This window comes from Sitophilus oryzae, unplaced genomic scaffold, assembly GCF_002938485.1.
Source record: "Sitophilus oryzae breed Bouriz unplaced genomic scaffold, Soryzae_2.0 scaffold_1532_pilon_pilon, whole genome shotgun sequence".
Lineage (NCBI taxonomy): Eukaryota > Metazoa > Arthropoda > Insecta > Coleoptera > Curculionidae > Sitophilus > Sitophilus oryzae.
This window is the reverse complement of record NW_022146206.1, coordinates 401,751-413,780: the sequence shown is the minus strand read 5'-3', so window position 1 is coordinate 413,780 and position 12,030 is coordinate 401,751. Positions and strand designations below refer to the sequence as shown.

The 12,030-nt window shown below is 32.1% G+C and overlaps 2 protein-coding genes across 2 annotated transcripts in view; one reads left to right on the top strand and one right to left on the bottom strand.

Moving 5' to 3' along the window:
* Positions 1-10,471, top strand: part of LOC115878810 (frizzled-10-A-like) — a 55,338-nt gene extending 44,867 nt beyond the window's left edge. The window contains exons 2-5 of the mRNA XM_030895413.1: positions 2,431-2,636; positions 6,358-6,553; positions 9,115-9,298; positions 9,361-10,471. Of these exons, the coding sequence (XP_030751273.1) occupies positions 2,431-2,636; positions 6,358-6,553; positions 9,115-9,298; positions 9,361-10,175 (1,401 nt within the window). The 3' untranslated portion in view covers positions 10,176-10,471. The remainder of the gene's footprint in view (positions 1-2,430; positions 2,637-6,357; positions 6,554-9,114; positions 9,299-9,360) is intronic.
* Positions 10,472-10,512: 41 nt separating this feature from the next.
* Positions 10,513-11,736, bottom strand: LOC115878813 (superoxide dismutase [Mn] 1, mitochondrial). Its single transcript, XM_030895415.1, has 4 exons — positions 11,576-11,736; positions 11,343-11,519; positions 11,059-11,288; positions 10,513-11,005 (listed from the first exon to the last, which is right to left on the bottom strand). The coding sequence occupies exons 1-4, from the start codon at positions 11,611-11,613 to the stop codon at positions 10,806-10,808; spliced, it is 645 nt and encodes a 214-aa protein (XP_030751275.1). The 5' UTR covers positions 11,614-11,736; the 3' UTR covers positions 10,513-10,805.
* Positions 11,737-12,030: the final 294 nt, after the last annotated feature.

Sequence of the window (12,030 nt, the reverse complement as noted above, 5' to 3'; positions counted from 1 at the left end):
AAATTTATTATTTCAGTCAAATAATTATGTACCCATCACGTTTATTTTACGAAGAAAATCACGGAAATGTATATTTTTTCACTCAGTAGTTTTATACAGGTACGGACGAAAAGTTATTTCTCTTCAAAACAGTTAAAACACATGTAGGTAGCGTCCCCTATTATAGGAGTCCCCTAATAGGAGTCATATTGATATCAGAATCAAATTTCTCATGTCAAAAACACCTAGTCACCAATTTTCATCCAAATATTGACGTTACTTCAAAAATGATTTAGAATAAATCGAAATAAAAATGAAACTTCTACACCCTGTATCCCCGAAACTAAACATTTTAGGACATACATTTATACGAACTTTTTTACTTATTTTTATCTGTACAACATGATGTCGAAGTTTCCGTTCATATTAATAACTGGATACCTACTGTAGTGGAATATTTGTTTTGTTTTTACCCCAATTTCCAATTTTACCTTATCATCAAAGGTAAAATTGAAGGAAAGCGAGGTCCAGGCAGAAGATAGCTGATGACGTGAATGAGAAACATAAGGGATTGGACTATTGGACAGGAATGAATGTCAAAACACTCATCAGAGCAGCAAAAAGACGAGAAGAATTCGCTGTGGTTATCGCCAATCTTCGTTGAGAAGAGGCACCTCAAGAAAAAAAAGTATCCCAAGAAGTAAATCAACAAATATAATAATAATGCAAATTACTGCAAACCCATGATTATTCATGTATTAGGTCGTCTCTATGTATACTTATTTTTCTGAGATACCGATATATTAAAATTAATTAAAATATTTAGAAAGTCAAGTGCTGAAATAATACAAGTTGAAAATAATAGTTTCCAATAATTACCCAGATTATCCTAATTTATTTAAGCTCGCCTATTTCACACACATACATAAAATAAAATAAGCGGGCATTATGTGGAGGTTTTCCGTTTGCCGACAAAGCCTATTACGACAAATTGACTGATAAAAACGCGATAAGGGAATTGATGCGATATTCAATAATATACCTTTCAAATTGCCGCAGAGAAAAGTTCTATAAACAGGGCAATAAAACTTTTCGTGGATGTTTGCTTATCGTAAATGTATCACTTTTTTATAGTGTGGCGGATTTGACGGTGATGGCGCGGCATATCTAATGTGAATTTCCTCACTTAATACGTCTCTTTTCTGTTACAAAATTTGTTCCAAAGACAGTCAAGGCGGATCTAGGACAATGTAGCTTGCAGACACACTAGGTTCGTCTACGGTAAACAGAGGAAGGTAAATCTAAGAGCTCGTCGTAATAAAGCCATAGAAATGTCACTCGGATAGTCAGTGTGTTTGTCTTTATGACATCAAGACAATATTTGCGTTTTCATATCCAAATATTAGGCAAAACGCCATGTTTCAAGATTTACTCCTATTATATTTTCCTGCTTATAGAAAGTAAAGTAAAATTTTAAGTTTATTGCGTATAAACTTCCTTTTGGCTAAAATGAAGCCTTTTCAATGGAAAATCTGTGTTTCTTTAGTTTTAGTTCTTTCCCCATGAATTATATAGCACTAGTTATTCGAAATAACACTCGAGAGACCTACATTTTCAGAGAATTGAAAAGTTCTTCAAAAAAGTCTTCTAGGTATTTCGCCACTAGAAGAAAATCAATTTGTCAGCGGTATTTTCCTTAAACAAATTTGCCTAAGGGACAACAAATGTTTAAAGTTTCAGGAGGTACATCTCCTCTCGTCTTTAGATCTATTATGTGTTCCTCTTTCTTGAGTTATAACTCATCAAACAGTCTCAGAACTTTGACAAAAGTCAGTATCTGGGACGGCTCCACAGAGGCTAGCTCTTAAGTTTATGACACGAACGTTTGTCGTCTCGGCGCACTCAGTGATGAGGTGTTCTGGTGTTTCCCCATTTTCCCCACAGAATCTGCATTCGCCGTTGTTTCTCAGCTTCAATCTACTGAGGTGTTCTTTGAGAAGACATCAGTATCCTATAAGAAACCCCGTGGCAATTTGAAGCTTGTTCTTACTCAAATTAAGAAAAATGTTTGATTCTTCTGGATCGTAAGTTCTGAGAAATTTCTTCGAGTGGCTTAGACCGTTGGAGGATTCCCATTCCAGGGTACGGATGGAATCTTCCAGGTTCTTGAGTTCCGCTTTAAGTTGGTTTCCACTTCAACGGTTCCGGTCCAGTTCGTGAATTGGTCGTAGAAGTGTCGGAAGCAAATACCTTTACCCTCCATAGTATAGAGAACTTTGACGCCATGACTACCATCAATCTTGAAATAAAAGTCCTAACAGTATTATGATGCCGCTATATTATATACACTTCTAAAATTGATCGCTATTGAATCGATAAATTTATAAAATATTCAAATTTTATAGATAATACTATAGACAATGTATTAATATATTTTTTTCTTCTTTGCAGCTTCAAATGTACGAGCACCTACTGACCAATAAGTGTTCGAAGTACATCCGTCTGTTCATCTGTTCTATTTTTGTTCCGATGTGTTCCGAACATGTTCCTGGACCGATTCAGGCCTGCAAAGGGTTGTGTAATAAGGTCAAAGACGACTGTGAGGAGACACTAATTCATTTGGGAATCCTATGGCCAGCAGAGTTAAACTGCACTAAGTGAGTATCTACCATTTTTATATGATATTATTGTTAGATAGGTTAATTATATTTTAACTGGCAATAATGGGCTCTTTCACAAAAAGTAAAATACCCAATTCAAGGACAAAATCTGAAATAGAAGACTATTTTCAGTATATTTATCCAAAAAAAAATACTTCCATGACATTGAATAATTTTTTTATAGGCCCTCAAAATTGCTTTAATTTGAAATAATTTTAAAGGGCCAATTGATGACGTATGAAAAATACGCCCAATCGCATTGCAGAACCGTGCTCGTGCGCCAGCCAACAACTGGCAACATTGCGATTTGATTTGACCAGTACCACCTCAACTCAAGACAATCAACATGATATGGGCAAGGCAAATATGGCGGCGAAGGCAGCGCATTATTTTAAATTGTTTACCTTTAAACTGAATAGCCGGTAGTGGTTTCTCGTTCCGATTGCATGCCAGAAATAATTAATTATCTCTAGTTTGTTGTGCTTCTGGAACACGTTTGTTTAGTTCTTAGTGTTCAGTGCATGGTGTGATCAGAAAATTGTGATAAAATAACAGTGAAATAAAAATCCAAACCAGACATTCCACATAGAGAACTTCAAACTTTTGTGCTTGTCGTACTCCTCTATTATTAATTATTTTAAGGTAAGAACTAGAAGTATTTATCAAGATATTACACCTAAATGAGTAAAAAACCTTCACCGCCAGTCTGCATAGTACTTTATAATGGTTACTTACAATAATCAAAAAATAGGTATTAAAGGGTAGGTATTAACATTTTATTGTAGCATACCTTTTACATGCTCTGTTCCAAATTGTCACGAGAATTATAGAGGGGGTCCCAAGGTTTCTGCTTTTATATTTCCCAAAAATGACGAGCTTCGTAAAAAATGGTTGACAGCTATTAAAAGAGATAATTTCACTCCTACTAGTAGTTTTCGGATAAGAAGTGCATTAAATATGCCTCAAAAAGGCCAAAGGCCAAAGCCTCTGTTACCCTAGTGAGGATGTAGTTATGGCTACTGCTTACACTTACCTCACAAGATTTTGACAACATTCACATTTGAAAATATAAATGGCCTGGATGTAAGTTTGTTTTTAGGTCACAGTTGTCCCTCACTTACGTCAGAATTTATTATTAAATACATCTTGTTCAGAATATCCAATATTTTATTGAAGAACTATGCAAAAAAAGGAATGATGTTATAAAAAGGTATTTAGTTTTTTTTTCTATATAAAATCTTGAAACACATATTATATTTTTTAGTTATCCTGACCTATTATAGTTTAAATTTATTCCCATTTGTGTATTGCTGCAAAACATAGGAAAAATATTTCATATTTTTTGACCCAAGTCAGTGTAGTTTACACCAAGAGCATTTACCAAGGCTTTTACTAAGACAAGTAACTTCCTATACTGTCCATAATAGTATATATTTATCAATCGTGCAGTAAATTCTAAACTATGGTAGTTAAGTGTTCGCAATTGAATATTTAGTTTATATTGCTATTTTCTGTCATATATTTCTGGTTATTTCTTTTTCCGACGATTTTGAACACCCCCTATATATGCTATACTCTGTTTTTTTCTCAGGTAAGATTTCGACAGACGATGACAGAAGAAAAGCAGATGACGTCCCATACCAATCAATTTATTTTACTAAAAAAAGTTACTAATAATTTTTACGTTAACTATGGATGGATTTAAATATAAATCCGTCATGCGTCGTCTCTTGTTGTTTTTAACCAGTTTTATTGGTTTATTTCAAAAATGACAGATCGTATTTCAATTTCATTGGTTTGCCGGAACGATGAACGACAAACGGACGCCGATGCGTATGAACTCGCCTTTAGATTTTTGACTCTTGTCAAAGTCTTGCCAAATTAGAGGTTATAATTTTGTGTCAACTTTTGTCAGTTTTATGAAATACCCTGCGTTTTGGAAGATGATGCATTTTGATTCGTGTTATTACGTGTGTTTTGTATCTTTTGAAGCCAAGTGGAGGAAAAATCGAGTGAAAACTAACTGTAGACCCAGAGCACAGTTTATGGTTAATACTCGCTGCTCAGGCAAAAAGTCTTTTACACCAATAAAGTTACCATCTTTAAAGTTCGTATACCATCTCGTCGTAGATAAGTGCATATCGAATATGGTAGAAGGACCATACTAAACACATACTAAAAACTGAAGTAGCTGTAAAATATCGACATCACACAATAGGTAAATAATGGATTTTAGTACTGCACAAGAAAAATAATGCCAAAGGTACTGGTTTAAAAAAATTAAGATTAAAGTTAATTAATCAACCTTTAAGTGTGCTTTAAGGTACCTATAAAATTTGGTAAGTGTTATTAATAATAAAATAGTTTGTTTTATTTGTGTTGTTTTATTTATTCCTGCGGAATATTACAAATTTGTATTTGTACATAAGTTATGTGGATAAATATAATCATAAATACGGGAACTTTCATAAAGCTTGAACGAAAATAAGTAAGAAATAGTTCTTTTTTGTATTTTTTTGGTATGTGGTGTCTTGTTCTTGTTTGTTTTGTATTAACACATACCGTTTTTTATTAAATTAAATAACTCGATTACATTTTTTCAGTTTTATACAGTTTTTTTCGCAATATTTTGAAGTAATCACTTGTCAGTCAAATTTTAAATATAATAATTTCCTGCTATGCGTTCCAGTTGTACCAACTTATTTCTTTGTAAAATAAAATAAACTACTTTGAAATTAAAATGACAGACACATCTATCACTGTCAAGGATCTTCTCGTTGGACAGACTATACCTCAAGTTTGAATATTTACACACTAGTACACTACCTACCTATTTTCTGAGAAAACAGACCTTTTTATAAAAAGTAACTAACTGATGTTTTCATAAAAGTAATAATACAAAAAATTCCATACTTATGTGGAGAGCTTTAGACTCCCTGTATATTAAAAAATTAGTGAAATATTACGTAATCTAACCCAACATTTGTGTGAAAAATGTCTATTTGGAAATAAAGGAGGTTTTAAAATACGCGCCATATAAAGCACTTCTATCTCCGCCATATTGGAAAAGCTTGAATGGCCTTGTGTGGAGGTGGTGGTGGGTCAGCATGGTAGTGCGGCCGTGTTGCCGCTTTTCAACATGCCAGGTGTGACGTATTAAAATTAAAGTGCGGATTTTTATTCTGGCCTTTTTTGTTTTTATTTATTTTCTTAAGAACGACTTTAAATTTTTCGAAAGTGAGATAGCGGAAAATTCTAGAATTAATTGCTTTATTCAATTATGCTAATTCCAAAATATAGTGAAAGAGCCCATTCTAAAAAGAAAAAATATATAAAGATAATATATATGTTTAGAAAATATTTATTTGATCTTTGAGTGTCTCAAAAATGTAAATTTTCAGTTTTGACTGGTGACTTTAAACGATGTTTTAAAAACTACCCTTAAGAGCACCCCTTAAAGCGTACAATATAAGCTTTAAGGGGGGCAAATAAGGGCTAGTAAGTACAATACAGTCTGGACACCCCATACATTTGTATAGCGAAACTTTATTAACGTTAACTCTGACACAGCTTATTCAATGCTTCAATACCCAGCAAGTATCGATCAAAATGTGTATCAAAGTATAAATCTTTTACCAGCAATTTACTTTTTTAATATATCTGTTACTCTAACTAGGTTAAAGTCATTTGGATATAAATTCCTTTTCTATGTTTATAGTTTTCCTGAACCACCTGCTCTCTGTATGCAACAACCTCCCGAGGAAAACGAGCAATCCCCTACGCATTTTTTCAATCCCGATGAGATTCCTTTTACGCTCAATTGTCCAGCCAACAGTATTGCAAATGATGGAAAATGTGTTCCTCTTTGCACCAGCAGACAGTATTTGGATCCAGAAGAAGGAGCCATCTTTGAGGTAATTTGATTTCGTGTGAAGTACATTTTTTATTTTAAACTTCAAATGAAAGTTTATGGTATCAAATAATTTCTAAGGTAACTTGAAGCTATTTTCTTTTCAATCATATGGAACTTTTCTCATTCTTCTTTTTGTAATTTACTAATTAAAATAATGTATGATTTAATTTATAATTTTAATATACAGGGTGGTCCGAACTGTATTCCGGAAACTTCGGCAGCATATTCTGCAGATAAAAATAAGTAAAAATGTTCGTTAGATGTATGTCCAAAAATGCTTAGTTTCGGAGATACAGGATGTAGAAGTTTCATTTTTATTTTGATTTTTTCCAAATAATTTCTGCAGTAACGTCAATATTTGGATTAAAATTGGTGTCTGGCAGTTTTTTGACATAAGAAATTTGGATTTTGATGTCAATATGACTCCTACTAGTAGAGGGCGCCACCTACATATTTTTTAACTGGTTTGAAGAGTAATAACTTTTCGTTTGTACCTGTAGAAAACTACTAAGTAAAAAAATATACATTTACGACGCTTTTTACGTGAAAAAGGTCTCTTGGTAAAAATCGCTACGAGTAATGGTTTTCGAGATACTTGGAATCGAAATTATCAATACCTGTCATCAATGACAAATTAAACATGTTAACTAAATAGTTATTAGACTGAGATCCTAAATTTTAAATGTTTTTGTACCAAAAGTTCAACAAAAACTGTTTTATCATCATTTTTTTTGCAGAAAAAATATGATTAATTAAAAAAAAATATAAATTTCCCAAACCAAACTATCTACTCAACGTGTTTATTTTTCGTCAAAAATGGCATGTATTGACTATTTCCATTCTAAATATCTTGAGAACGGTTGCTCGTAGCGATTTTTACAAAGAGCTATTTTTTACGTAAAAAATCACAGAGATGTATATTTTTTCCCTCGGTAGTTTTATTCGGGTACGGAGAAAAAGTTATTACGCTTCATAACAGTTAAAACACATGTAGGTGGCGTCCTCTACCAGTAGGAGTCATATCGACATCAAAATCCAAATTTCTCATGTCAAAAAACTCCCAGACAATTTTCATCTAAATATTTACGTTACTTCAGAAATTATTTGGAAAAAATCGAAATAAAAATGAAATTTGTACACCCTGTATCTCCGAAACTAAGCCAGGACATACATTTATATGAACTGTTTAGAAGAAATTCCATATTAGGATTAATTTTGAGATTCTAACTTTTTTTCTAAATGTACGGGGCAACGATTAGCGCTAAACTACTTATTTGCTTAGCGTACGTACATAGATGTTAAAGTTAAAGCTATATTATTTTTCTCTGGTATCTCTAAAGGAATATATACCGCGCATGATCGAAAAAAAACCGGCGTCAGCGATGGCTATGAAATGAAGATCGCTCTCATTTTATATGTAAATTTATATGGGAAATGTCATCGATCGTCATTTCCCAGCCAACTTTTATTCCGTTTTTTTCTCGATCATACGGTATTGTCTTCTATTTGATATTCCTCACGTAAAAATGTTAAAAATAACATTTGTTTTTTATATCAACAGGGGGTTAAAGACTTTATTTTTATTTATTTATTATAATTTAAATAATTGTTTTTATTGATACGAATGCGCGAAAAATTTTAATGCTAAAAAGTGTTGACAGATTCATCAGGGACGTATATACAGGGTCCGGCAATAGTGCGTCGCGCATCTCTGTAGCTCCTAAAATAAAAAAAAAACTTGGCAATTTTATTTAAGTGCAAACCTAAATGTATTAGGATGTATTTCAGGAAAATAATTTAACCTCTACAGGGCGTCTCAAAAAAGTGTGAGTAGATCAGGATAATTTTTTTTAAACGGAATACCCTGTATATTATTACATTTTTGGATTCCTTTTTGATCACTTTACATAATCTTAAGATATTTTTAAATAAGTTTTGATAGTTCCAGAGATATTAATAAATAAATTAAAAAAATATTTTTTTTCAGCCTTTATTAAAAAAATTATTAAAAATACAAGAACTGTCCTGAAATCAAAACTATATTAGGTGTTTACTTTAGATGTTTGGTCTGTACTTATTTTGCTATAAATCGTAATCTTAAATCATACAGGGTATTCAAAATTCTACGCGAAACTTTCTAAAATATAAAATAATTTGTCTTCGTTATTTTAAATGGAACACCCCGGATATTATTTGTTTAATAGATGAAGAATTAAAAAATGAACATTTTTTGGCTGAAAGAAAGGCTGACATACATATATTTTTTATTTATTTATCAATATCTCGGAAACTATCGAAATATAACTACTCATATCGTAGGATTATGTAAAGTAATCTGAAACGAAGCCAAAAATGTAATAATATACAGAGAGTTCCATTTAAAAAAAATCATCCCGATCCACTGACACATCTGTATATTTGAAAATTTACGAATACCAATAAAAAATTCGCCATACATTATTTTCAGTATTGAAATTGCTATTTAACTGCAAATATAAAATAATTTTAAATGTAATAAGAATGGATTTATTTTAACTAAAGATAATGTGTTTTTCTTTACAGATCTGGGTAGCAGTTTGGTCAATAATCTGTTTGGTTTTCACCTTATTTGGCCTGATAACGTTTATCATTCAACCAAAACGGTTTAGGTGGCCTGCCCGACCCATCCTATATCTTACAGCTTGCGGTTTTGTCACTTGTACCATCTACTTAATTCGATGGATCGAGGGACCCTACACTTGTGCTGGTAATTTAAATTGGTTTTTGAAAATACTGTGATATTTTTTAAACGTATTTCATCATTTTTAGGTAACCTGGCTTACGAAAAACCAGCAGAAAGTCTATCCTGTGTGGGCATATCTCTCATCCTTTTATTTTGCGACATCGCCTATACTCTATGGTGGACAGTTTTCTGCTTTGTATGGTTTCTCAGCGCTATGAAGGAATGGTCCACGGAAGCAATAGAGAGGATTTCATCTCGACTTCACGCAGTCGTGTGGATATTTTCGGCCATACCCATGTTCTATGTCCTAATGTCGAACCATATAACCATCAACCACTTGTCGGGATTCTGCGAGGTCACCAACAAGGTTCTAGTCTTTTTCCAGTTGTTTTTCATGGTTCTAAGCAGCATTTTAGCGGTCCTGACTTCGGTCGCTTTAAAAAATGTTCGAAAAACACTTTTAATCGCCGGAAGGTCGCCTTTGAAACTAGAAAGATTATTTTATCGTCTTCTAGTAATTAGCATAGGTATTAGTGTGCCTTATTTTATGTATCTGATGTGCCAGTTATACAACACTTTTACGATAGCTTTAACCAAATTAGTATTAAGGAAAACAAGTATTATTTTTGCTACCCTGTGGGTGTATAGTCCAAAGACATTTGATATGTGGAGAGATTTGATTTGTGTGTATAAAAGATCTAGCTCGGAAAGTACCGACCAGAATAAAAATATTTTTACGTCATTGTTACCAAAAGTTTTTAAAAATGCGGAGGACAGTAGCACCAAATCAAGTAACAATACACTGATAAATAATAACAAGAGTATTATTGACGAGAAAAAAACTATTTTTGATATATTTTTTGCTAGCACCTCTCACAATGTGCCTGTAAGTCGAGTATAAACATGTGTTACACAAAGAAAATAGGTAGCTTTGTAATGTTTCTCCTGTATATTTTCTCATTGCTTTACAAATTATGCCTCTACTTTAAGAAGATGCCTTAATATTGTACATAGAAAATTAACAAATGATTATATGTAATTATTATTGTTAATGTTGTAAGATATTGTTAATTTATTGTAAAGATGTGATACTAGATAGTAACTATTTTTATACATTTTTTGTAATTAACCAGTTATGTTTTAATAACTATTTATTGTAGGTATTGTACATGACAAATAAATATACATATAAAAATATGAGATGAGTATTAATATAGATTTTATTTTAAATAAAAAAATGTATTTAACATAACTTTTATTTAGTTGTATCATTACACCTGATTACATACAGAATTGATTGTCTTTAATTAGTGGTCTGAATTGTAACATGTAAAATAATGATAGAATAGACAACCAATTGATTTTATATCTTTGTTTAACTCATTATAGACCACCAATTTAGAATAACCAAACTGTCTAAAGTAGTAATAAGTAAAAAAAAACATATAACAATTTAAACTTAACACTGCTATAATCTATTATCCAAAATCACATGATGCATACGAGATTATTATGTCCCTTAAAATGAAACTTAAGCAGATGCATTTTTGAATCTTTGACTAACATCTTCCCAGTTGACAATATCAAACAAAGCATTTACATAGTCAGCACGAACATTCTTATATTGCAAATAGTATGCATGTTCCCAAACGTCGATTCCAAATAATGGAATTAATCCGGTTGTTGCTTGCAGTGGGTCTTGATTGGAACATGTAGCCACACGTAGGAGCCCTATGAATATTTAAAATTACGTTAAGAACATTTTTTTACACTAACAATAGTACCTGTTTGCTTTTCATAACCAAGCCAGCCCCAACCAGATCCCTGTACAGCAATTGTCGTAGCAGCTAATTGTTTCTTTAAATTCTCCAAATTACCAAATGAATTATTAATAGCTGTACATAATTCCGGACTTGGTTTTGTACTTGCAGGACTTAAATTTTGCCAAAAAATGGAATGGTTAATGTGTCCCCCACCATTAAACTTAAGTGCCGGGGCTAAGCTAATCTGAGTGCTAAAGACCAAATGCATATTGTATTATTTAAAATCAGCTTAGCAAAATACATACGTAACATCACCCTTTTCAACTGCACTTTTTAATTTTTCTTCCGCTGCATTCAAATTAGTTATGTAAGTTTGGTGATGCTTTGTATGGTGAAGAGTCATTATTTCACGTGAAATTACTGGCTCCAAAGCGGCATAATCATATGGTAAATCCGGCAAAGTATGTTTCAATCTAGCACCTCTGCAAAATAAATTGTTCAGGTTCTAAATGTACTATACAAATATTATAAATAATACCTGGAAACAGTAGTAATAATTTGACGAACAGCAAACATTTTGTTATGGAATTTAGAATAAAAAAAACTTCAAACCAGAGCTTCAAACTAATGAGATATGTTACGAAAGAGATTCAAAAGGAAAGATAATTTGACAGATTTTGACTTTGACCACAGACAATTTTTTTAAGATTTTTATATTTTCCTGCCAGCAGGAATTTTCTTTACACCGATGCCAATAACTATAAATTTTTAAAGTAAATATCACAAACTAAAAAACACATTTTACTCAATATGATTACCTATATCTATAATAGATTAAAATTTAAATGTAAAACTGAGAAATAATATTTAAATTTTGTAGTTTATACAATTCAATATCAAATTTTGTACGTTTAATTCCCAGCATAAGAATAAAATTTTTTCATTCAATAACAACTTGGCAACGTGAGGCCCTCTACCCGTCAACTAAGAACT

Excerpts from the sequence above, each read along its gene's own strand:
- LOC115878813 (XM_030895415.1), bottom strand. The coding sequence starts at position 11,613 with ATGTTTGCTGTTCGTCAAATTATTACTACTGTTTCCAG. Across the intron at positions 11,289-11,342 it reads GTTGAAAAGGGTGATGTTAC|CACTCAGATTAGCTTAGCCC; the intron begins GTATGTATTTTG and ends TTTGGTCTTTAG. Across the intron at positions 11,006-11,058 it reads TGGTTATGAAAAGCAAACAG|GGCTCCTACGTGTGGCTACA; the intron begins GTACTATTGTTA and ends AAATATTCATAG.